At 38.4% G+C, this 27227-nt stretch overlaps 1 protein-coding gene across 4 annotated transcripts in view; it reads right to left on the reverse strand.

The window, feature by feature from the left end:
* Positions 1–27227, reverse strand: part of THSD4 (thrombospondin type 1 domain containing 4) — a 236479-nt gene that overhangs the window by 29065 nt on the left and 180187 nt on the right. For all 4 annotated transcript variants that reach the window (XM_057371864.1, XM_057371865.1, XM_057371868.1 and 1 more), the window contains exon 9: positions 244–419. In XM_057371864.1, coding sequence (XP_057227847.1) covers positions 244–419 — 176 coding nt within the window. The remainder of the gene's footprint in view (positions 1–243; positions 420–27227) is intronic.

Genomic DNA, 27227 nt, shown 5'->3' on the forward strand with positions numbered 1-27227 from the left:
ACTTCACTGAAAAAGTTAAATTGGTTTTAGTGGTTCAGTAAAACCTGAGAGAAGAAGGCTTGATTTAGATTTCCTATGATCTGGAGCAAGATGGATACAACAACAAACAAGCGTAAAATATCAAAATATTTCAAAATTAAAGTAAGAAAGTGTTGATACAGGATGCAATTTTAGTATTGCACTTCAACAGTGAACTGAACAATTTCTTTTCCATTAGGAAGATTAATTTAAATACTAACTCACATAGACATCAAGGACTTCATTTGTTGGCCCATCAGCAAGAAACGACTCCCCTGCTGTGCTGGAGATCTCATTGGGGCGTCTGTAAGTGAACATTGTCCCACCACCTTCGTATCTGCCCGGGCGGTCGATGGCCCAGTTCCCGTTGATGATGGAGCGTCCCGAGCGGCTGCGCAGGGCTGGACRGGGGACACAAACACAAAGGATTTGGTCAGGGGAAAGCACCATCCCACACTGCTGCCCAAACAATTCCCACAGCTGCACAGAACACTGTTAGGTATTCTCTGATGCCGGGGAACAAAGCTTAAGAACAGAGTTCTATTACTACATGTGGGGAAAAAACCCCRACAAACCAAACACAAACACATCTCAGAAAACTTTGWCTCAACGCTTTGTACGTTTATGCTGTAAGAAACGAAAGAAAAATCAAAGACAGCTTGGAAACCTTTTTCAACAGTTTCTCCCAGGTGGCCACGTGACTTGCAGCCAGCCAGCAGCACACACTACACATATGGATGCCAAGGAAGTGGTTTTCCTGCACTTTCTTCCCATTGAACAGACTATTTTGTGATTTAGGGAGAACAAAACACAGTCAGTGTCCTGGTTTCACTCGGTCCAGTTATTTGGTGRTGGRGGGATGGGAACAAGAAMCCACAAAGATGGCTCCTGTGACAAAGTTCTAGAAKCTTTCTCCTTCTTCTCCAGCAAAAGGAGCCCTKCCCCCTGTGTTTYAGAACCAATCCATTRTGGCTCTGAGGTTGATGGACAGGCTGCTGGTCAGGCCTGGGCCAATTGCACAGGCAGTTACACCTCTGTGATGACGTTTGGTCTTGTACTTAAGAATTCAAAACAAGATAGAGCGCAGCCACCATGTAGTTTTTAGGTTGTTGGTATCAAGACAGAGGAGGAGGGTGAGGGGATGTAAGAAAAAAAATGGAGACCCAAGATCAGTAAGGAGAAGACAGGTGCTGTTGCTGTGGTGCTYGAACATGGAGAAAACAAGCTGATCTCGAAAGAACTATTTCTTCATTGGGAGACCTGTATAGAAAAGGAGAGCAACCTTGCTCTGAAAAAAACCTGGCCTTGGAGGACTGGACTGATCATAAACCAAAAAGGGGAAAGAGGCTTGGCCCCCCCTCACGTCTGAAGCGAGCTGACGCTTAGAAGAAATTGTGTCCTGCCACAAGATTTGAGACAGTGGCCTTGGAGGACTGTTTTCTCTTCTCCCACAAGGTAAAGAAAAAGCATCCCATGCCATCAGCAGTTATACACTGACTGTTTCTTGGGAAAAGAACTYCCACASCTCAGAGCTRTAAGGACTCTTCTCCTRTGGTGCTGGAYGATAACCATAATGAGTAGTTTGATCTTTGTTAAACTTTCATCCCCTGCCTCTCTCGCACACAGGAAGGCATGGAGGGGTGGGGAAGGATGACCTGGGACAGGTTCCCAGAAAGGATAAAAGGTGTCTTAAAATGTCCATTTTTTATTTTCTTCTCCTTGTATATTTTTCCCTATCTTTGTTCCCCTCCCCGGTGTAGTAGTTTTTTAGTAGTTTTTAGTAATAAATCTACTTTGCAATTTAAGTTATTCAGCCTGTCTGACCATTCTCTGGAGCATACACGTATCTTTCTCTCAATTAYGTTATCTTATCTAAAAGCCATAAAYTTTAGTGTTAATTGGGCTTTTGTTCTCCCTTCTGCCTCTCCGGTGGCAGGGGAGGGAACATTGTGGATGTTTTGGCTTTCAGTCAAGTTCAAACCACACCAGTCAGATACAGAAAAACAGTGCATTACACAATGCTGAAGGACCAATCAATTTAGGGGCACATGAATACCCTGAGTTGTCAAACGTTCCCRTTATTCTTCATGAAGCCATTTGGCTGGTCCCTCCACTTTCTTTTCAGAACTTGATTTTTTTTGCCAGAACATCTGCAGAGCCCCAACCTGCAGCACTGCTTGGAGTGCTGAGCTCTCTGAAAATACTGGTAGGATCTCCTGCATWAAAAAATGTGACTTGCAAATCAGGTATTAGCCAGGGAAGGATAAAATATAGATTCAATATCCAGCTGGGCAATGCAGTGCCTTTGTTATCATGGGCAAGTCAATGGTTTGGTGACAGAGGGCCTCTGTGCCATCTCATTACTACTTTCATAATCTAGGGGTTTTAATTTTAAATCCTTAAAGTCAGAAACTCCTGCCACATAAATGTGCACAATTAATGCAATACTAAAGTTGCATGTTCTTTCAAAATACAGTAATACAGTGGGCTGAAACCCTATCAGACACTGCTTAAGTACACAGGAACAACAGAACACTTTCTCTAATGGCGCTACACATGGATTTTCAATTTCATTACAAGAGAATTTGCAAATAAAGACTTTAAAAGAGACAACAAGAGACAACAAAACTGAGTAATACCCTTGGCTGTATATTGTTTGGTAATTTACTTTTTAAAATGAAAATTCAAGGTACAAGCTTTGAATTTTAAAAAATTTAGGGTCAAGGACCCAGTCACTCCAGAGACTGCTGCTTCTTTGCCCTGTCTCAACAACTGTGATACTCAGTTAAAACGTTCTGAACATTATACACAACTGTTTATGCTACAGGGAAAAACTTACGAAGTCTACAAGTATGGCCTAAATGATGGGAAATTAAATTTATGCCACTRATTCCAAAGTAATACACATCAGAGAATAAACTTACATTGTTTATATGTACTCCAGACATCTGAATTAAATTAATTAACTAACAGAAGCAGTCTTTCTGCTTTGGCTGCAAGACTCAGAACAGAATGTCCCATGTGAAGGGACAGTGACACTGTCAGCGCCCTTGCCTTGTTAGGTTGTAAAACTAAAAGTCTTTTTGACTTTGAGGGTTGTTGCTGACTACCCAACTATTTATAATTTGTTAAATATTGATCAAATGTTTTTATAAAAGCAAAAATATAAATTAATGTAATGGCTTTGGATTAGACTCTGTAAATGTATTCACACACTTTGAACTTTGCTTTTAATGTTCTATGTTTATTTTCCCAAGAGCTATTATACATCCACTTGCTTCCCAAGTCTCATTCACTGACACAAAACTATATACTGTGAATATCAGTTGAAAAATATTTTCTATCATATCAACCATGAAAATGGTCTCATCATTAGTCATACAGTGCTGAGAGGAAAAGTTAGAACTCAAAAAATATTGCACAGAGATTAAATATGAAATCCAGTCACATTATTTATTTGCTATTTATATGTTATTTACACTTTGTTACTTTTTAATTCAAACAASTCTGGATTAAACACTTCTGCAACATGTATTGGAGGCTGGATTTACATTGGTTTATTAATGTGGAAAACTTCCTTAACTTTATGATCTGAGTATTTTTTCTTAGATTGATGCTAAACAAATAARATATATGAATTATCAAGAGCTCAGGGAAAAAGAGTTGGCTAAAATTAAATTATTATTAATAATGAAGCTGTAGAAAGATGGCTGTCTGAGAAACTGAATGCACATTAAACTTTCATTTCAAATCCATCATATGACAGATTTGAAAGAGGCCTCTCCATAAAAAGGGAGAATTTGCCTCTTTTATGTTTTGATTACTCTGCATCCACCACCACAACCCTGCCTCCCTCCCAAGAATTTTTATGGTGCTAATATTTTTAGCCAAAGCATRAAAGATTATGAGAAGCTTTACCATTAATTCCTCATGAGGAATTTCTCATCCAGGCTGTAGCTCATTTAATCTATCTTTCATCTTGGAAACAGCTTTTAACTAAAACTGTGCTGTTTACAGTGGCCTTCAATAATGTTTCACACTAGTGATGTGGTGTATTTCAGRATACTAATTCTGATTAACTTCCCCATATTAGGAGTTTAATACATACTGTAAATGTCTTTCTGAATGACTCCTGTTTTTCTATCCATATCTGAAGAGATGTATTTTAGGTATGGGTGTAGTACCTCACTATTTGCAGTACATTTTCACCCAAAACAGGCACAGTACCAATAATAAAATGAAACATCTTAAATCTGGCAACAGCACTAATACACAGAGCAATACAGTATATTTCTCAGTCCTAAGGCTTTTCTGTCTGGGAGAACAGTGTCYTAAGTCCTACTTAATTGCTTTACAAGCCATAATAAAGCTGCAGAGAGAACTGAAGTTCTTTCCCATATATTTGCTCCCAACCCAAAGCGAGTGAAACAGGGAGAAGTTTCTCTCTTTGGGAAGAGGCTGCAGCTTTGAAACTGTGGCCAGTGGGAATCCAAGTCACAGCTTGGCTGCTGAAGTCAATCACAAATGTCTCGTTGGTGATTTAATCCAGGGAACCTTGACAAGCTGAAGATCCACTCAAGGTGCAAGTCATAGATTGAAAAGAAATCCTAMAACATTTTTTGATAAAGGTCCTCAACAAGGCACCTTGAACAGACGAGTGGGTGAGACAGATAGGGCTCTCAGGCTGCATTTGCTCTGYAGCTGCCAATTAAACCAAAGCATCTGACAGGCAAAGTGCAGCAACTACCGTATTTTTACACCATAARCACAATTTTTACTTGACACATCACATTTGAAGCATATTTTTTGTATTTTATTTTAACAAGACTTTTTAAATTTAATCCTGTTGCTGTTTAAGTATCTTGGCCATACTAGTTTTCTATAGAAACAACAACACTTTCCCAGCACATTGCAAGAGTGCCCAGATACAGCTGCAGTAAGTAAGACTACTTCTTCTGAATAAGCACTTTGATGAAAGAAGTGAAAGAAACATGCAACTTCTACTGTTTATGTTTCCTACACAAAAATACATTATATGGAGCTTTCAGAGACAAGTCAAAAATATTCAYACACTGCATTATAAAAATCAGTGCAGCGTGGTGCATCTGGTACTAGCAAACCCCACAGATACCCTCTGGTGACATCTCCTGGGAGATGTCAGCTGGCTTCATGGTCAAACCATGGGGAACAGAACAGTAAAAGAAACTTGGAAGGGAGGGGCTTGTTGGAAAAGTCCAGCAAGTGCATTGAYTTGGAAAAGTCCAGTAAATGCATCCTTTAACTCTGAGCAGCCACATTACAGCCGTGACCAGCTGCRGCACCGGTGGAACTCCTAAAACCAGTGGCTACTTCTGAACACACACAGATTRTAAAACTCTCTACTCCAAAAGGACTTGAAGACAACTTCAGACCTTTAAAATCTCAATTTAAAAAACATCAAAAAAACCTATTCAGTGTTACAAAACACAGCTTGCCTTCATGCCTGTAAGCTTTGGAGGATAGAATACACAGTATCTGCTACATCAATAAAGAAAGAGCACATGGACCACAGTCTAGAAATACTCTAAGTCACAGCACACAGCTTCTAGGCTACTTTAAAGTACCTCTGTAGCATAATGAGGAAAAAAGCCAAATGCCTAGATAACTCAATAATAAGGAGTTTTAAAATAATGAAATATTCATCAGTTCAAGTGGATTTTCTGAAATAAATCTTTTCCAGAAGCATAAATATTTGCTGATTATTAGAACACACCTAAGTTACATAATATTCAGGAGAAATTTGGCACACTTCTCGTGAACTGAATTATCTATTTGCCTCTGGACTTTTGAATTCAAACTCCTATTGAGGTCATGGCAAAGCTCCCACAGAACTCTGAGCTTAATTCAAGAAATATGAGTAGGGCTAACATCTCATGATCAGCAAGAGTCAAATGATTTTAACAATCTGATCCTGCAAAACCCTTATTTCAGAGCCAATGGAGGATATTAGTAAATAGTCAGCAATTCACTTACTGGCCCTAAATTAGTATCAGATTGTATAAAGCAAAACCCAGTGTCTCTGCAGGTTGGACACCTTCACCTCTTGCACTGTATTYAGTTTTTTCACTGGCAACCGAGACAGGGTAAGGGTACAGATCTGTAACAAAAATGGGGCATCTTCTAACTGTGCAAAGTTCATGAACTCCCAATCATTTGGAAAGTCCAAAGCCATTACTTGGTCCCTTTAACTGTGCTAGAAAAGACATGGGCCACAGAGTGGGACTCTCCACTGAGAAATGCTCTATGACCTTGCATAATCCTAATGCAAAAGAATCTTTTCTAATACAAACTTTGGGACAAAATACCCCTTTGTATGCCTCCACTATTCAGCAATGCAGGAAGGTCCAGAAACAAACAATACAAAAGCACAATACATCTCTGCACGTGTTTTTAAGATCCTGGCTGAAACCAGGAATAAACTGGATCTYGTAGTATTTCCAGTTCTTTTTCAAAGCCTAGGAATCAGAATCTCTTGCGCAAGTATTCAAATTTTAGGGACTTATTCATGCACAGATCTGTGAAGCATCTGAAATTTAGGTTGTCTGTCTTTCTATACAGTTATCCCACTACATAGATGCCTATTCTTGCAAATCTTACTCATTTTTTTATCTAATGGAAACTTCAAAATCAGCTTCTTAGAAATTCAGCAAAATCTTTGCTTACAGCTTTGAATAGCTTGGGAATATGTTTATTTTTTAAAGGTACTATTGCACTTATCCATGAACTGAGTAGTTGTCACAACATTGCAAAATAAATTGCAATTTTTTTATTGCTAACATTAGCACTCAAGTAATTGCTTAAATATTTTTATAATAGACAGTARATAAAAGTACCAGACTTCCAACACTATTACAGGGAAATGATATTTAAAGTATACTGATATTTCCAARGACAGGTTAGCACAGTTTTCTTTCTTATATAAAATATTAACAGTAGAACTTCAGATCAACAACATAATCCTGCTGAAGAAGTTATTTAGGTATTCTCCTGAGGGAGCTATCATATAAAACAAATACTGCTTCAAAGTGGAATAAATTTGAAGCAGTGAATTCCATTAAACCAAGTTTGTCCTGAGGTCCCACTCTGTCAGGTTTTATCCTTCCACCATGACAGTGTAAAAAAAAAGCAAGTATAAGAGATTCCGATTCTGCTGCCTTACATCTAATTTACTGYTGTTCCAGTTTTGAGAAAGCAGACATTTGGATGTATTTCCTAATGATTATGAGAGCAGCAAATCCTGCTATAGATTTCAAAAGATGATTTTTTTTTACCTGCAAAAAGAAAATACTATTTATTTGCCTAAAGGTAATTTTACAGTAATCAYTGCAAACAGAAATCCTCCTTTTCTGCACTGCAGCAAACAGTCATTTTCCTTTTGGGGTATTCACTGAACTGTTGCTCTGTAAATTGCACCACTCCTGCTGGTGCAGCTTCCACTTCTCTCAGTTATGCCTGTTCYTTTTTGTGTTTGACTCCAAAAGCCCTGTAGGTGCATCAGCTCAAGGAAAATGCTGGGGCAGCAGAATAGAACAGACAATTAACTACTGCTTCAATAAATATTATGGGCTTTGAGAAACACCCTCAGATTTGTCCCATAGCCATGCAAATGTTCAGGCCCAGCTACTACAGCAGGTTTCAACAAATAGCTTCTCAAATAGTTTCTCAATAGCTTCAACAAAATCTCCACACAAATAGCAGAGTCGATCTGCATGTTACCAAATCTTCTGTCAGGAGAGGATGCAGGATGTCCCTATGTTTTTTAGTAGTCTTCTCTGATCAGTATTAGCCAGCCCACTGAAACAACACATTAGCCAGTCTAGGCTTCCTCTTCTGTTATGTGTCCTTGGTGAGATGAGAAGCAAAATGCAAGAAATCCCCTCTCTAACTACAACCTTCTCACACTGCAACTTCTGAGTTTATGGCATACATGAGGCACTGCAGAATACACACAGATATATGACCTGACATTTGTAAAAAGTGATCATATGGCATTTATTGTGCTTCAGTGTCACTACTGCCCTCCCACACATCATCCTCAACCCCAGTAGGAAGCAGTGTGCAACACTAAAAATCTAACAAGGGACCTTTGGAAYGGCCATATAAACAGTAGTGTTGCTCAAGCAGAGAATGTTTTACATCCTATTACCCAGCTGCTACACTAAGACTGTAAACCTATGTCTTGTGTACAGCCTGGAGCTTTGGAAACAGGGAGCTCATRAAGCAGATTTGATGACTCAAGTAAAAGAGTTCATTAAAACAGAATTTCAGCATTTTGTAAATTCTTCCACTGCAAGGGAYAAGCACTCCTCATGAATTTCATCTTGCGCTTCATTTTCTGTTTTCTTCCTATTATTGYTTCCCTTCTTCAAAATTGCTCTAATAAAATGCCTCTTCCCATTTTTCAAGTGCTTTTGAGTGATTGATGATTTTTAATATTATTATTTGTAAGTACAAAATTAATAACACACGATTCCCACACTTCCATAGGGAGTAACTYAGGCGAAGGCAATAATTCTGAATGTTGAGATACGGCTCCAAATAGCAGAGAATTAGGGAACACTCTAAAGATATGCTTACCCAGAGCATGCAGTCAGTTCCTAAAAGCATTTATTGTAGGCTATATTAACCTTTACCRGGAAAGCAAATGAAGGAATGAGAGGAAACAACAGAGATTAAGTTCATTTTAAGGCTAGTGCTGTGTTTCTGAGGTCTCTAGCAGAAAAATAAACCTGGTTAGGCCTCTTTAGCATGACAGACTTTATGAAARTCAGGAAAGTATGAAGGCATTAATGCTCTGTGCTGTTAATGACAYATGCAAATGTGGGCACTACATCTCAATAACCACCACCACAATTAAGAATGCAACAATCCACTTCTCCACCAAGGGTGTTTCAATGACTACTTTGTATCAAAGTGTATGGACTGCAAGGACTAAAAATGTTCTCTTAGAAGTGACATCACTGCTAAAGTGTTCCTGTGTTTAGTGAGTAGTCTATTCCAGCCCCCTATACTGGGAGAAGCTATCAGAAGGCCAGCACATTTGCTGAAGGTCAGAATCATTCCAACAAAAACTGAAAATGAGSAGATTCCATTATTCTACATATGAGCTAACCTAAAAGGACTTCACAATTAAAATACACAATGATAGTACATGATAAGAATGATGATCTTTCCATTTATTKGTACCTAGGCATTCTCTGTAATTACATACCTCAAATACATTTTATTAAGTACTATTAAAATAACCTATTTAAACCTTCCTCTCTTTCAACTTGCACAAAAAKTTCCCTTGAGTTGAAGGGGTAGCAGTGATTGACTGAATTCCCAGCTCCACAGAAGTCCACGTAAACAGTCTGCTCTTCAGTTCTATGCAGTATTACTATTGCCCTGAAAACACTCAGGAGGAAGGATAGAAGGGCTGGCACAAAAGTAAACTGAGAAGAATYAAATACAAAGAAAAATACAGCACTAAACCCCAGAGAACTGGAGTAAGAATCATGCATGCCTTGTATCTGTCGAGAAAGCTATGTTAAATGTTGCACATCTGCTATTTTGTTTTGGGAAATGCAGCACCTCAAAGGGAACTCCTGTGGCTCAGAAGACTCCAGAAATTCATCAGCAGAATCTAACTCATATTGTGGGCTTTTTTTTTTTTTTTTCAATATAGAAATTCAAAATCCCTTTTCCCATTCTTACTTACACATCCTTATTTTTTTTTTCTGTATAGAAGGCAGGACATAATTAAGGTTACMGATTCTAAGTGGTAGTCTCAGAACTTCAGCTCTTACAGGGCACAATTAAAATTTTTGTCTAAGCCCAATGAAAAAGCAGGCCTAGAATTCTTAGCAATGTATTTCCTACCCTTCCTCAGTTACATCAGGAAACACTCTGCCCTGGCAATAGCTGTRAATCAAGTATTTAGAAATAACAAACAACATTCAGGACTAGTAGTCTCCAGCAGGGATACATTTCCAGGTAGCATGGGATATTTTAGCCACRCAGCTCCAGCTGAAGCTGCAGATGATAGTATTTGGCTTAGGTACATAAATTCACTTAGGATCTGGTTCTTATATTTCAGGAGTTGATCGGACTGGCTGTTAATGGCTCTGAACATGATAGCTGAGCCTCCTGGCACAGTTCAGCTGCACATTAATGAACCCAGCACACATTTGCCAAAAGTCCTTTGGGTAGATAAATGCAATTGAGTTATCTTCTAATCTAGACACTACTTCAGTCAGAAGGGACAGTTAGTGAAATGCACATGTGTAAATACCCCAACTCTTTTCTCCAGCCGGCAAAACAAAAAATGTTTTGTACCTCCTTGCACTCCTGACAACTGCCAAGAATTGRAATAATTGTATGACAGCTAAACTAAACCAGCAGGTTGTGACATCTCTGTAGAAAAGAGCACTGTATCTCAAGAGAATTAAAAGCTAAAGTAGAAACTGCTTCTTTTGTTTKCTAAATAGCTTTTCTTCCTTGCTATGAAAAACTGGAGCTAATGAATACTCCTAAGCTGTTTTGAATTTCAAGTGGAATTTCTCAAGAATTTTGGATGTTCTGTTTGGTAAAGTTAAACATTGTAACTCAAAACACGCAGATCTGTGAGCTGCAAAGCACTGCTGGGTCCCCTAGCTCAGRCATGAACTGCTCTGGCCCAAAGTCTGATATTTCCACTGTCTGGAGGGCTTTCAGACCTCGTGTTGGATTTCAGGCAGGGCTGACACAGACACTGAAGTCCCAAATACAGCAAGGTTTAAGCGATTGCCGACAATGGGATGGAGGAGAATCTAAAATTGTTCCTGTGCTGGGAGCAGGTTGGAGCAGAGCCCCGGTGTCTGTGGGTCAGGTCAGGCAGAGTCCAACAGTGCAGGCAGGACCTGGACGAACACACAAGGGAGATCAGGACACTGGCTGGGGACTGAACAAACACACACCAGACTGGGTGGAGAAGATTGGCTCTGATTCATTTAGTGATCTTTACCGTAAGGATACAGGTGCTTTGATTAATTCAGTGTCCATTACAGTCAGGATACAGGCCACGAACTAARGCAGACAGACTGCCCGTGTGCAGCCCTGAAAAAAACCTTTCACTCATTCTGTCTTTCAATAAACATTGACAACAGCATGTAAACCTTAGTCTTTTGCTGAAAACAACATTAATTCATTGCAGATCCTGTGGAGTATTTGGCTCCTAGCAAAGAATAATGAGACAGACACTTGCGAGCCGCTGTCTCCATTCACCTGAGCACATTCTGCCAGAAGTGGAATKCCTGGCACAGTAAGCTGGGTGGTCACAGCAAAGCTGGAATTGCAGCACTGGTATCCACTTTCTCAGGCACTAGCCTTCTTCTGGCTTTAAAGGACTGGAGCAGTATCACACATGTTATTGTTTATGTCAGTCCACACATTTAAACCTAAAAAAGATGTTCTGGTATGGAACTTATTTGATATTTATTTGRCAAAGCTATCAAACCATGTGAAACACACAACTGATATCTGGAGGTAAGCCCAGTAATCTATTGACATGACAAAACCAGAAATCATCACATTTTATTGATGATTTCTAGGGCTCCAAAACCAACAAAGAATATGACTGAAATAGTTCACAAGAAGTCGCAGAGGATTATTCCAAATACAGAGAACATTTCAGAGTATCTGATCTCATTCTATCACTGTTCTTTATTCCCAAGCTACCTACTAAGCTAATGAAAAAAAACTCTCTGATCAAATTATTTACAGAAACAGGGAAAAAAATTATGGATTTGCAAGTTGTGAGTCTAACCCCAGATCACYAGATAAGTCTGGCTAATTAATGGCAGTGTTTTGTCTGCAACATAGATGAAACAGGGGAGTCCAAATTCCAAGTAGACAATAAAAGAAAATGAGTTATGTATAACTAGTGCAAACTACAGAATTATTTTGCCATCAGGAACTGAAGGTAAGTTTTTTCAAGCATACRTGGGAAAGAATACGTTAATAAAAAGAAAGCTGCTTTCTTCTTTCAGCAAGAAGTAACGTAATTTCTTCCCCCTACACCATGCAAGCAGATTACTTTTAAATTGCCCTGCAGACTGTTGTTAYTAATTAGCAAGTTTGATTTTCTAGACCTTCTGCACCAGTCCCACAGGTCTCCTGATCAATACACTGAACAGGGATTGCTATAKCCACGCTCTTAAACTATGAAACATGACTGAAATTAATTTATCATTCTGAACATTAAATATYCAACATTTCAGAAGCAAGTTTCTAATTTCTCCTTTACAATTCCACYTTAGAAAAGAAAATCCTTGTTTTTATGTCTTTGATTAAGTCTTACTAAAGTTTGATAAGCTCYATCTTCTCCCTTTAATGGAATATCTCCAGTACGGTTTTTTTCAGAGCCATAAAAAATTATTAGCTACAGCCTTAATTTTTGTTCAAACCAAAATTCATATAATCCATAATCTATTTCTTCTGCATTTAAGACAGCATTTTTTCACACTGCCTACATTAACAGTGAATTTAATTTTTTGTAAAAGTATGTCTAGCACATGTAGTTTCATACTCAGCTGGGAATTTTTTTTCCATTTTTGACATAAATAAACAGATAAATGCTGTCTACCAGTAAAGAGCCCTTAAAATATCTGTCCCCCCAAAAATTTAAAATGGTTTCCTGCTACAAACACAAGTGAAACGATTACTGTAATGTAACAGATTACACATGTCTAGGAAATACTTTATGCTACTGAATGATAGCACAGATTCTCAACTGTGCACAAAATCCTCAACTTTACATGACCTATCTCAATATGACTCAAAGCAAAAATAGGAATTTTATCAGGGAKAGGGTAAATAGAAAGAAATCCATCTTTTTAAGCCAGGTTTTTGTGGTCTAGACCATAATGATTGCCATAATTTCAACTGGTTAYGTGCACAGGTCACTGCCAAGCCACAAATCAAAGCGCTGATGTTGCCATGACAGGACCTCAGCGAGCCCCTCCCAAAGCCTCACACATGAGCAGAGCAGGCTGCCCCTGCTTTGGGGGCTCAGCTGTTGATCTGCACATTCTGGCATCCTGTGGGAAAGGACATGGCTTGGGAGGAGCTGCTGAACACCTGCACATGCAGGTTAATTTGTTTAATTACCACTGTTAAACTGGATGCACATGCTGCATCCTCCAATTCACCTCTTATTCCAGATTGATGAAACACTGAAATGGCCTCATTGCTGACCAAAGAACCAAAAACATCTTTCTGGAGAGAAAAAAGCCAAAGAGAGTCAAGTGCATAAACTTGAGAGAGGCTTTGGGATCCTTTAGAGGTTAGACATGTGCTATGCAACTGGTTTGTGYACAGCACAGCAGGGCTGGGAGTGACTGCCAGGGCTTGCAGACTTGGGTAGTTATTAGATAATAGAATGCAATTGAACTGAGATGAAGTCACTCAATAAAGCTGTTCAGWCACGGACATTTAAGGAAATGCACAAGGTAAGTTTGAACAAATTAACTTGAACCAAGAAAGTCTTTATCATAGATGATTATTACCAATCCAAGTAATCAGCAATCCCCAGATACTTCCCTGATGAATTGATATAGCTACCAATCCAGGTTAAAGTATTTACTAGCTTTTTAAAGAATGTATTGGTAGAAWGAGTTTTTGTTTGAATGAGTTTCTGTATTTCCCTTTACACTRCCTTTCAATTAACATTTTCTTTCCTTTACTTCCTCCACCCTTTTAATTTCTTTTCTATTTACAAGGAAATTTTCTATTTCTGGGAAAGGCCCCACTGGCATACTGGCTGCCATTGMCCCAAACAACAGCATGTTACTGCAACCTCACCTTTTTGCAATGTGCCAAACATGGCAGATCAAGAATTTATTCAAGAGCCCTTCTCCCATCTCTCAGGCTCATTTCTACCTGCAATAAATAGGAAGCTACCACAAACCTGATCCACTTCTCATTTAAATCAGCAGACTGAAATGCTATGCATAGTCTAACATGGCATTTATCTGTCTTCTTTTAATCAATCACGGTTTCAGTGTTTCCAAGTTCCCAACCCGTTCAATTAACAACCATTTTACTTCCAAATTAAACATCATGCTTGCATTATTTTAAAAGACCACAAATCCTAAGGAAAATATCTGACCATGAATTGACAATGTGAAGTAGATATTAAAGGTCTTTCTGGCCAATGCATATATTCAAAGTACAGTGAGTTTCAACACTGCATWTTTTTTCATTTATAATCCTATCAAAAATCCACACAGCAACTTCAGCAGTTAACAGCATTTCCTGATAAACTTCAGTGAAGACAGAAACAAACCCCACCCTAAATACCAAAATACCCTTTGCTTACTGTCAGACACAGTTTAGGATAATTGTCATTTGAGAGAGAAAGGAATTTTCTGTAATCCAGTGGAAAGATAAAATATTTTCCATTTCCATACTAAGTTATATCCACAAGTCCAATGACTTTATTTTGTTTTGCTTTTCTTTTCCATTCATTTAACGTGTCTTTCTCTTGACTCCCACAAAAAATCTATTCCATCTGTTTACAAGTGCATTTTCATTTTAGTATTACTAACTAATTGTGATGATTAGGTTTTACAGCTCTTTGTTCACATCAGGTGTTACTACACACTGCTTTGCCTCCCAAGCAAGGAGCCTTCAGCTGGCTTGTGGCAGCCCAGCTCCMATGAAATCAATGGCACCACTGTAATCTGGGAGCTGCAGAGGATTGCCCCTCTGCTTTGAACAGCAGATTTTTCATGTTCACAAGCATGAACGCATAAAAATCTGTTGAAAGTTCAAACGCAGTTTTAATTTTTGTGCCCTTCTTTTCAAACACTTTTAAAGTTGCTTGGGCAGTTGAAAMAAACCTTTATTTTATCCAGCTAGGCTGCAGAAGTGTTTAGTACAGTTCATTGCAGTAGGAGCACTTGATGGGCATTTCCAGGCTGCTCCTTCTCCTTCTCACAGGATCATGAGGATCCAATTAATTACTGTCAGAAAAACATTTTGAAGATAAGAAGCACTTTCTGTGATGATTTTCTCAAAGAACCAAGGAGCTTTTGTTTCCAAAGCCAAATTCTGGATGGAGACATGAAATACAAGCCCATGCACTGGTGCATTTCAGCAGAAAACACTACTGAGACAAGGTAAAGAAGGGCAGCATTTCACAGCAAGTTTTAGTCACTGTTCCCACATTCCCTCTGGAACTACTTACCATGCTGAATGGATTTTAAGCCCTCAACAGCTACACTGCTATTTGTGATTAATTTTAAGAGGGAGTGTCTTGAAATACTTCTGGAATATCTAAATGATATACTGAAGTCTGAGAGCCTTTCAAAGACCAAGAAACCTGGGCAGCTCTGCTTCTGCTCATAGGCACCAGGAAAGCTAAASCATGCAGGAGATGAAAGCTCTGGTCTATTATTTCATTCCCTCAGAAGATCATTTCTAGTCCATGCATTTGGACTCTGTGAAAGCTGGATCATCATGACAGCCAAGAGGTTCTAAATAAACATTTAATTCCATTCTGTCATTTCTGCTGGGGACACAAATAAGCAGCACTTTTGGTAGCACCTCACTTTCATTTGCAATTTAGAAACCAGTGCTTTGTAAAAGATKAGTATAATTTATCTGATGTAAAACATGCCAAAACAGAATCTGGACTTCAGTAACTCAGACCAATTACACATTATTATTAGCATTAAGCATTTGCTTGAAAAACCTTACCTATGGAGTTTGTTTTTAAGGTTTTAAGTTGCCAGAGTCAGCACTTAGGCAGACCTAGTGAATTCCACTACTGCATTACTCTGCACAGCTAGAGAGAGTAGAAGCTTCACCCTTGCAAGTGGTGGCACTCAACTGCCTTAGAAGGAGAGAAGAACAAGAGGGAAGAACTCCAACTGGAAATTAAAGGCTTTTTTCTGGTTTTCAAGAGAAGAAAGTCATAGGATGGTTGCTTTATACTGGAAGAGGGAAGAAAAAGCCCGAGTAGGTGGTGAYGCAAAACAGATACCAGTTCACGGTAAAAACTAAATCCAGTAGGAATTAGACTCTACATAAACAATGCTGAACCAATGTTAAGACCTCAGTATGCCAGAATGACACAGCAACAGATGACTCACATATGAGCAGATGCCATAATCTCAGTGTTAATTCATTCTACCTCTGAGGCAGAATGAACATTCAAATATAGTAAATTAAAATAGCACAATTCAACCAAGTGAAAAGAAAACAGCACAAGTCCATTTCTAATGACACCAAGTTAATCAGGAAAATCTGCATCTCAGATGCATATACAAAATACACTAAAGAAATACTAAAGAAAATTTTATAACATCACTGTGTAATCAAGTCTATGTGGTCTGACAAGTATTTCTGTGTTCCAACATGCAGCACTGTGAGGTTTAGATTTCACACCTTACAATTTGACAGACAGTTTATTAACCCTTTCATTACTAAGCAGAGCCGAGGGTCTCTAAACTTCTTTACAGAGTACTCACCAGCAGCTGCAGAATTAAGGCCAGTGGAGATGCATCTAACTAATTTTGAAGCTTAGCTGCATTCCAACGTGCGTGAATTGGGTTAGACCTCATAGGTATCCTGACCATATTACCATTGTTTTCTGCTTAAAACAACTGATGAAGCTAAAAGAGTGAAAAAAGCTTTCATCAGTTCACCTCCAGGAAAGTGTCACATTTCTATTGCTATAATGACATTAGGGATGATATTGAAATAAAACACAAATGGTTGCATCCCATTCCACACTCCCTGTCTTTTCCTCCTCAACCTTTAGATATATCCCAAGATAAAAAAAATAACTCCATTTGATTTCACCTTTGCTTCAATAATGTTTGCAGTGGAGATGTTAAAGACACAGATTTTTGCCATAAAGAAACACTCCCAAGGGCCAGCTATCAGGACAAGCTAATTCAATGTTAACCTGAACACACTGATGGAACTTCCCATGCTTATCTTTATAAATTATTCTATCTATAAGGTTCATGGCAATGTATTACAAACTGTATTACAAACACATGACACTTCTTCACAAACAAACAGAGCAGAATAAAATTCTGTGGTTTTCCTTTGTAGGCGTCCAAAATCTGAACAACTACTCACAACTGAGCTCACACTAACATGCACGGGGAAGGAATGCTCTGTTTCATTCAGGAAGCAGTGAACCTCTACTTAAAGTAACACAAACTTTGAAGTTTCAATCAAAATAGCTCTCCCTCTAATAGAGCTAACTGCTGGCAGAATAATAAACTAGGGCTGGTGCTCATTAGGACTCTGAACACTTTCAAAACAATCCATGAGCAACTTTTCTGAACTAGAGACTCAAAATCTTTAGGGATGAACTATGATGTGCTATTTAGCGAGGGAAAAGTTATAGAAAAAACTGATTTCTCACTGCATCAGTAGATAGAGTCAGAAGAAACAACAAGTTAAGACTACATGGTTTTGTTTCAACTGACAGCCTGGAGACTTTTCTTCAAAACTCCACTTCACAAAAAACGCAACAGAAAATTACCATGCTGAAAAGTTACAACCTCCTGACAGAAATTTAAGACTGCATCATGCTTCTCAGTCCTACTGACAGAAGACAAGTGATCTTCTCAAAAAAAAAAAAAAAGGTTCATAATGCAAATTTAAGCTCAAACCAAACAAATTTCCATAACTTGGCCTTCCCCTGCATTAATTAGGCTTGGGGAAGGAAAGCAAAAGTATTTTGTATGAACAAGCAAAAAATCTGAGGAACTATAATTCTGGACATAAAACAACCTCTTCTAGCTCTGCCAGATACTTGAGGAAAAATCAATCTCTTCAGTCCTCTGCAATATGAGCCTAGAAGAGAGTGATGAAGTGTTATCACAGAAATTCAACAGTTAACTTTCAATTCCACTTATTGAAGGAATCTTTATTCTGCAGTCTGACTGCAGACACATTGTACACTAAGGTGGTGTTGCCTTAGGTCCTTACAAGTAATTGTAATGATGAGGTCTCATTTCACCAATAAAAATGCATCTCTTTTCCAAGTTTTCCAAAGCTGTGCTATGACTTATCACTTAAACATTCCCATGCTCAGTTAGAGTCCTCCTGCCAACCAACAGTTCTGCTCTTGCTCCTCCCGGAGGTTCACCCACYATTATTTCAGTGAAACTCCTCCACAGAATTCTTATTTGAAGTTACACTCAGATGTTCCTTGCTCTGGAGTAGCTCCAGAAGCTTTTATAGGTGTGGAGGAACCCTGGTGCCCACCAATGACACCAAGTGAGCACACGTTGCCTCAAGGCCGGGTGTTCTCTGCCACAGAGCAGGAGTAGGGGAAGGGAGGTGAAGGAGATGGACTAAGGATGAACCTCAATGCAGAGTAAGGATGAATCTCAATGCACAGTAAGGATTAACCTCAATGCACAACAGCTGCAGCTGACTGTTATGACCTTAAAACCCTTTGCTAGCATTTGGTGGTTATCAGTGGCCAGCAGATACTCAGTTGTTCTGTCTTAGGGTCCCTAAGCCATGTCTAGATTAGCAGTGCAAGCTGGTAATCTTTGCTAGGTAGCTCATTAAAAGCCAGCCCATAATCTCCCAGCTGACATTCACCTGGCCCAGATCTCTCAAGCATACTATCAGCATTTTCAGAATTACACTGGTTTGGTATTGAAAAAATGGACTTATGACTGGGGAGCAACTGCTGCTGCCACGGGTACAAATATGAAAGGGAGACAGGCTCTGTAGTGCTTCTAAGCACATAAATTCTTCTGACACAAAGTGTTTGAAGTAATATTCAATAGAAAACAAAGACACTGGGCGAGTTAAGAAATAAAGGATAAAGTTTAATCTCCCTTGACTAACTTAATCATAYAGTCTATAAATCAAGTTTTAAATCCCCATATGTATTGTGTATTAGAAAAGACTTGGATTTCTTTYGGAATTTAATGCTGCAATATAAAAATATTCTCTGCAGATGAAATCTCTTTATTGGATCCAACCATGAAGCCACTAATCATGTAGAATTTCTACTGGGTGATTATTTTACTAAAAGAGATTTTGAAAAGGGTAAAACCCAAAAATGTTGAAACCAAGCAGTTCAAAGGGAAATAAGAGAAGGAAGAGCAAAAAAAAAAAAAGTTTCTTTTACAGAATCAAAGATGTAAGAAYGCATTTCTATCTGACTAGATCAAGGGATGCTTAAGGAACAAAGAGAGGTTTTTTGCTATCCAAAAGATAATTTTGCTCAGAATAAAATAAGATTAGGGAATCAAAGAATGCTGCACAGAAATATCTATGACAATTGAAACCAGGTTCTCAACCMTTTTTTCTTAAGTTTTGTTGTGTAGCATTTGAACAACTATTTAAATTAGTAACAACTTCTCTTCTTGGCATGAAAGGAAAGAATTGTGTCTTCATGAGATTTGGGAATTTGCCTGTGGATGGTTTATGGACTTGGACAGACTGGTCATTCTTTATGCACATTTAAGTCACAGAAYAAAATTAATTTTGAATTAAAATTTGTAAGAAGAGAATAGTRTTGTATCAGACCAATGACTGCACCRTGGTAACTACTTTACAAAGTAGCATTTACTCCAGGTAAAATACAGCTGAGCAATAGATTATATATAAAGGATTTTAATCAACTACAAAGCTAATGACTTCCAAAGAATACCCGGTRTTTCCAAAACAGTCCCTTGCTGGCTTTCTTAGAGACAAAGGAAGACTGGAGTGAAAGCAGAGAGTCAGCACCATTAATAAGGGGAGAATTCATGTTAGTGAGTATCAGTCAGCACCATGAAACCCATACACCAAAAGGTGCTCATTTCACACCCACTCTTCAGAGAGCTCAGGTATTTTAAGCAACCTTGAACAATGAGCTGATATTCCAAACACTCTGCACCCTTCAAATGAGTGTTTTCATGGAAACTGCCTGATGGTTTGGTCATCAGCTAGAAGACAAAAATAATCTAAAGCTTCAAGATCTAAAAAGTTTCTGTTAATTGGGTTCAGATTAATAAAAACTGTTCAAACAGCCCATCTCTTTTATGTTTTAATGCRTTTTCTTTGAAATTTTTGCATTCAAGTTACTTGGTCCTGCCCGTAACTGGAAACAGAAGTCTAATCAAAACACTGTGAGAAAGGCTGAATTAAAGATTTTGGGGTCTGACAAGAAGCAGGAAATACTAAAAATCTTGCAGAGTCAGTTCTCCAGAGGCTTCCATGCCAAGGGGGTTTGCAAAGTTATATAAGCAAGCAGATTGCTGGGTGCTTTACAAGTCAAACTGAACAGCCAGCTTTTCTGATTTTCTTCTCACTATTTTGCATATTTCTCTTTATCCCTTCCACTTCCTTTCAAAGCAATCTTTCCCTATTTCACGAGAAGGCAAAAACCCATTCCTTTAATACAGAACTTATGAAACAAGCACCTCAGTGGGACTCGTTGCTGCTGGCTGMTGTTCAGATGATGTATTTGCAGGGCAGATCATCAAAGCAACAGGAGGCTTCAGCTGCTGCTGTTGTAGCAAATGCTGTGTTTGTAAGAACAATGCTTACAAACAAATGGTAAAAAATATAACACCACCTCTATTATATGATGACACAACCAGGAAACATGGGAAATGAAAACATGATTTCTAYGGGTTCCAAAACTGGCCATGACCGCTGTCACCAATGAGCATGTAGGAGCCAAAAAGCACAGGCAGCATAGGCAGCTGGAAAAAAACACTTTCTTCTTCAAGATGCAGAGCACAAAGGCCAAGAAGCCTGGAAAAACAGCAACATGGAGAATTCTGCTGAGATTCAGGCTAGATGGAAAGTCATAAGCTCCCCAGACAAAGCACCACTTGCTCAGCACCCCTACTCAGGGCTCTCTCTCAGACCTCCTGCGCTCAGCAAAGAAGGTGAAACTCATTTTGGAACTCCTGAGAGAAAACACTGATGGTGAGTGACCTGCAGAGGTATAATAGTCGTGGAAAACTGTGACACACAAGTTAACCCAGCCATCAAGGCTTAACTGAGGCCAGAGGAAAGAGTATATCCCATCACTTAGATGAGTAGCAAGGTCTTTTTGTAATTTTTTTTTTTTGAGATCTGCCACTTTATATATAAAAAAGACTAAACCAGATTTTGAGAAAGTATGTCTTTTGTGTGTTTTCAAAATGTGCCTGGAACCCTACAAACTGCTATACAGAATATTAGATACCAATGGCTATTTAATGAAGCCAGGAGGGAAAAGGTCACCTTGGAATTGACTATAATAAGATAACTCTGCCAGAAACTGTAAATGGTAATTATTTAAGCAACACCAGTATTGAAATAATATATGGTCAGCAAAGAATAATGTCTTGGATATATTGTGTTCCAACCACAGGTCCATTACACTGGGCAAGATGCTTGTGCAACTTGAATTCAGTGGAGTTGAATTCATTAACACCAGGGTTGAATTTCATCCAAAATCTTAACAGCTTTGAAGGTTTTAGTAAGTGATCATCCCAGCCAAGTAATACATGTTGGCYACAGTAAGATGAACATTTATTTAGTGAAAGAAACACTCCCCACAGAAAATCAATTTGAAACTGTTCTAAGGACAATAATTGAAAGGATATAGAAGTGTAAGTRTGTGTTCATGGAGAACAGGGCATCCTAATAGTGAACTACAAGTGAGAAATGTTAGAAAGGGAGKGATTGCACATCTCTATTTTCTTGATACACTGTATGCTGTTGGTTTTTAACCCTTCTGCATTGGAAGCAAACTTGTGTTACTTTTAATTCTCCCTGGTAGCTTATCCATATGTGCATTACCCTCAGACACAGGAATMTGACCAGAAAGAGCAGGATGCAAACTCAGACTGATGGAGAACTTCTCACCACAATACTCTTCTAAGATTCCTGTCACCTCTGGGCACRAAAGAGAGACTCCTCATACCTCTCCACAGTGTCCTGAATCCCTCAAACAGAACGTGGAAGCCAGACTGCCTGTGGTAAAGGTAATTAACAGCACCCAAAGTAAGGGCAGGCTGTGGGCCCCCACATATGAAACTGCAGTTTGCAGAGGAAGACCATGAAATRATCAAAAATCACAATATAAACACATTTAGCCATAACCAACTAACCACAATACCACATTTCTCAGCTCAAGGAAATGCAACCTATTCAATTTCTCAGGCCAGCACACCCAGGCTAAACATAAATCCTGAAGGGAATCTGTCAGCAGATAGTGTAATATTAACTCACAGGCATTGAATTGGGTAGTTGCTATAAGCTGCATGTTTGTCTGATCAGATCCTGGGCTTCTGTGCATAAAATGGAAAAAGCAATGGAAAAGCACTTTCTRGGATAGGTCAGCATCAGACACTTCAGTACTGGGGCTGTTTTTAAATCCCTGATGAGAAAGACAACTCTCTTAGGAGTCCTGTGTWGCTTTTGAATTAAAGCATGGCCACACAGAGAGCAGTTAATTAAAATGATTACTGTGATTACATATACAGAGAATATCCACAATTTGCAATGCTACCTAACTAAACTGAATTAAGTGAAAAAAGGCAGAATCTTCTCTGCTCATCGTGTCTCTTCTAAAACTGACACTGAATTGAAACTTTTGAGGTGCCCTGAAGTTTTTAAAGCTTCTATTAATGGCTGGTCTGGTAGAATAAGAAAATAGTTGACCAAAACCAGAATCTGAAGCACTTAGGGACAAGACTAAGTAGAGACAGAGAGATAAGGCAGAAGCAAATAACCAGGAGTTATCAATTTACATGGCCAGTACCATGTTTTTGTAGGAACGCTTGATTTGCAAACATTTTCCAAAACACCTCCTCTGTCCCAAGTTATTCCTTCTCCTGTGTAGTATTTCCTGACTCTAGAGTTCAGTATTCAGGAAATATGGACACAACAGTTTCACTAGGATACCTAAYCATAAAAACCATGTCTTAGAAACATTATTCAAAATGTTGTGCTTAAGGTTACACATGATTGTAATTGCCTCTTCAGACATTCATAATTTACTCTGCACCTTCCTTCTGGTTTGAACTTGCTGTGTCTAMTTTCAGTTCATTTAAGACATGATTCCTTAAATCTTTTCTCCCCAGTTTGGAGCACACTGTTGGCTCTACAAAGAAGTATCTTTGTTGTTTAACTCCAGCAGAGAACAGTCAAAGAGTAGAAAGGACAAAAGGTAAAAAAAATAGTTATTCTGATCCAGATATTGCAATTTCATGGCTTTTTAATGTGCATTCAGGAAGCTGTAAGTGCAAGAGAGACACTCCAATCTTAATGCAATGACACACATAGGGATGCACTCAATGATTAATAGAYACCATAAGAAATCCAATATTTGAGTCCTTCAGGGCGTGTCTCACAAGCCCATCACAATAAACACATGTAATAGGGTAGCTTTGGTTTACAGCACTCCATAAACTCAAATGAGAAATTGCAGATTTGGAACAGAAATGCAACAATTATCAATGGAGCACTGATAGTTCTCATGCAGTGGAAGAGTCATTGAGCCCAAGGCACACTGAAGCACTGGAACAGAAGTTTACTATAAGAAAATYCCTTGCAAAATGTTTATTCCAAACTCTGAAAATTCCAGTGTGCATCCTCTCCATATTRTTATACAGTATTCATTGCAGCTTTTCTGCACAGAAACCTTTAATCTCATGTAAATAATAAAATTCTGAAAAATCATTAGCAGCAATTAGAAAAAGCATATTTTGGAGTRTATTAGTTGATTTAATAACCCCACAAGAAGGAAATCAATGACTAGATATATAGTATAAAGCTCTTCACATGATCACAGCAGTGCCTCTAGCAATGTTTATCCTCTAAATTCCCTGCCAGTGTTCTAATCKAACGCCTTTATTTGCTGTGATTTCRAAATGTTATTTTAAGTTCAAGAGCCACTAACAATCTTTCATCAGGAGATGTACTGTTTGAATGTTATCTGCTGCAGGGAATACTGAATGGAAATGGTTTTCAGAGCACCTTTTCACAGCCCCGTTAGTATCAGGCCCRGTTGTTTTCATATGACAGATTCCATAAAACCATATTCATGTCCAGGCACACCAAATTCACAAGAGTGCTATTAACAWCCCTTGGACTTTTGTTTCAAAAGATATTAATCTGCAAGTTTTATTTTAATCACAAATTGTGTATACTGGCATGTGCTAATAGAAGATGCTAGAAATAGCAGAGTATCATTTCACAGAAAGCAGGGAACATGGATTCGATCCAAAGATGTCTCTACCTCATTTAGTGGCTGAAATGACTTAACTCCATGAAAAACAAAAYTGAAATACATAATATATTCCCTGAAGGAACTGTAATGAGCTTTACAATTAGCATTGAAATAAATTTCAYCATGAAACAAACATCTTTATAGCAAATAGTATTCAGGTAAGAAACAAAATATTAGGAGACTTGGCCAAAGGCTGAAGTATCCACCTGCCCTTGGACAGGACACCTGACACAGCCCAAGGGCCAGCGAGGACAGGCAGTGTGTCTGGTACCTTTTCCTGGACCCAATCCCAAACCCACAGRACTCCACACTTGGACAACTGCCCTTGAAACAAACTGTTCCTTGAGTTACAGACATTAAGACATTAAGACATTACAGAGATTATCTCCATTAAAGTTCATTATACAATGCATTTCAAAACTAACACATTTTCAAGCATTGTATCTTTCTATCCTGTATGAAGCCAAATTTTAATCTGWACTACTGATACCTGCTTCTCAACAGACTGACTTGCTCTTGAGGCTATGGCTGTGGATCACAACCAGCTTCTTTGAATTAGGTTCTCAAGACACAACACGCAAAAAAAAAGCACCTTCCAATAATCACTTCAAATTTGTATTAGTTGGCTTTCAATTTTGCCATTATCTCAAATCCCAGTCCCAAAGATGAAGATTTATCCTCCAAGCCACATGTTTTCAGCACAAGTGTTGTAACATACTGGTCCCACTGAAGGTATCRTGGTCCTACTTAATTCAGTGGCAAGGTTCCCGAGTCAGTGCTGAGAACTGTCCAGCTGATGATTACCAGTGGGAAAAGAAGTATGTCTTTGTCTCTTTGCCTTGAGCATGTGACAGAAGTGCTTTGCCAATGGAAAGGTCTGTCCAAGGTCAGCARTTCTGTTACCAAAAGGTTCTGTTACACGTGAGCAGGAAGAAAATACTGCTGAAAACTACTTGAGAAGCAAGTCATTCTGCCATAGCTCAGGGCTGAACACCCTACAGCCTTGTCTACACTTTTATAGAGCTGTAATACATAGCTTTTGCTTTTAACTGTAAAAAACCACTAGAGTAAATATACAGACTGATGAATGCATCATTAATAGTTATGAATAGCTATTATATAGCACTCCCAAACTGGACTGCTTTCTTTCCCAACAAACACACACTAGAAAAGCAGCATGAGATGTTTCCTGGGGAATTTCAGATACACCTTATGACTCTATTAGAGTTAGTCCATATTGGCTCTAGGAAACACTAGTTAATGTTGCAGCCCATTCTCAGTTYAGCTGCTAAAATACTTTCCTTTATCAGATGGACACTCTTCCTACAGTACAGATCTACAAGAAATGGAAAGCCTAAAAGGAATTGGGCATGGAGAGAAGAAAATACTGTATTTGTGCTGTATAAAACTCAATTCATTCCAAACTAGTATTTTGTGATAAATTAATTACAAAGTTCCATGGACAACCAGCTGAACAGCCCAGCTCCTTTAATCTGCATATCCTGAGTACCCAGATAACATTCCAGAAACACTTKAAAGCTTTACATACCACTGCCATGTTTTCTCTTTTTAACAAAAGTTTATTGTTTTCAAGTAGCAAGAACTTAAAAATTTGATTCTGGAACCACTCCAGCTTGTGTGCAAAACCCAAAAATTCMGTCCTCAAAATGAGCAAACCTCAGTAAGCTGAATCATATTCAGCAGAATCATYAGAAGTGTGCTTTTTATGAGGGTTACAGGCTTTACAAAAATGAGCAAGACTACTACAAAATGGTTCACAAAAGCAGTATGGAGAAGCTTTCAGATGTTTGTGTAACTTTCAGTTGAGTTCGAAACTTATATTCTTGCCTGCTTTTTCCAGCTCCTTCTGATTTTAAAGAAATATCTCCTTGTGAAAACTTTCCTGATTGCTCACTTGCTTAGTACTTTTGACMAAAATGTGGAGCTTGGAATGAAACCACATGGAACTCAAAACAATCTTCTAAATAGACAAAAACAGAGTAACTGATTCCTAGGAATATCTGCTGTCATCTCCTTAAGAAAAACCAATCTTAGTGATCTTAAGTTGACTTCCAATTTTGCATTGAAGAAACTTAAAATGTGCAAAGGAAAACCAAAAGCAATCAACTCACACTCCTTGAAAAAAATGGAGTATTGCTTAAAMGCAGCTCTGATGGCTCCAACTGGATTATGACAGAACAAGGTATTGAAAATTCAGTTTCGCAAACGACTCAACTACATCCTTAAAGGAATGGCTACTGGGTCATTTTTTTGGTTGCTGCTGCAGCATAAGGATATTTTCAGTATTTTTTATTGTTTTTAAAGTTTGAAACTTCTTATTATCATAAACATAGAGAAAACAGTAAATGCCAGATCGGAGTTTTCAAGCTTCCCTGCACTACCAGTGTTATGTGCACTATAAAAACATTTAAATTCTGAATGCTATTTTATCAGTGAGAAATTTGTGACCACCAATATGCCAAAAAAACMCCTTATAATTACCATTTCACTTGTCCAATAAATTGTTTGATAAATATTTCTTTTAGTTTTAGCTTTCTGATCTGCTTCAACATGTTCATTTCTGTCCTGGTGTAACTCACCTGCCTCAATAAACCAAGTTCACTGTGTAACAGTGTAAGCAGAGCAGCTGGAGACCTTCTAGGCTGGAATTACACCCTCAAGAATTCCTAACATGGGAGGGAGCTGGCAAATTTTGCAGACTAAATCCATACCAGCAGTTTAAAATAAAACATATGAAATGGATAAAACCAAAAAAGAAAGAAAGAAAAGATGATAGCATGAACCAAGAGCTCAGGGGATAAGGAGTCAAGGAGTAGCATAGGAAAGAAAAACTCTCCCACTTTCCCATACATRCCAACAGCCTGGTTATTTTTAATCAAAAATGTTACTCTCTTTGTGTCCTGCCCACTGCAGAAATGTTCAAGTG

Source organism: Malurus melanocephalus, unplaced genomic scaffold, assembly GCF_030028575.1.
Source record: "Malurus melanocephalus ecotype Western Australia unplaced genomic scaffold, MMel_1.1 scaffold_160, whole genome shotgun sequence".
Lineage (NCBI taxonomy): Eukaryota > Metazoa > Chordata > Aves > Passeriformes > Maluridae > Malurus > Malurus melanocephalus.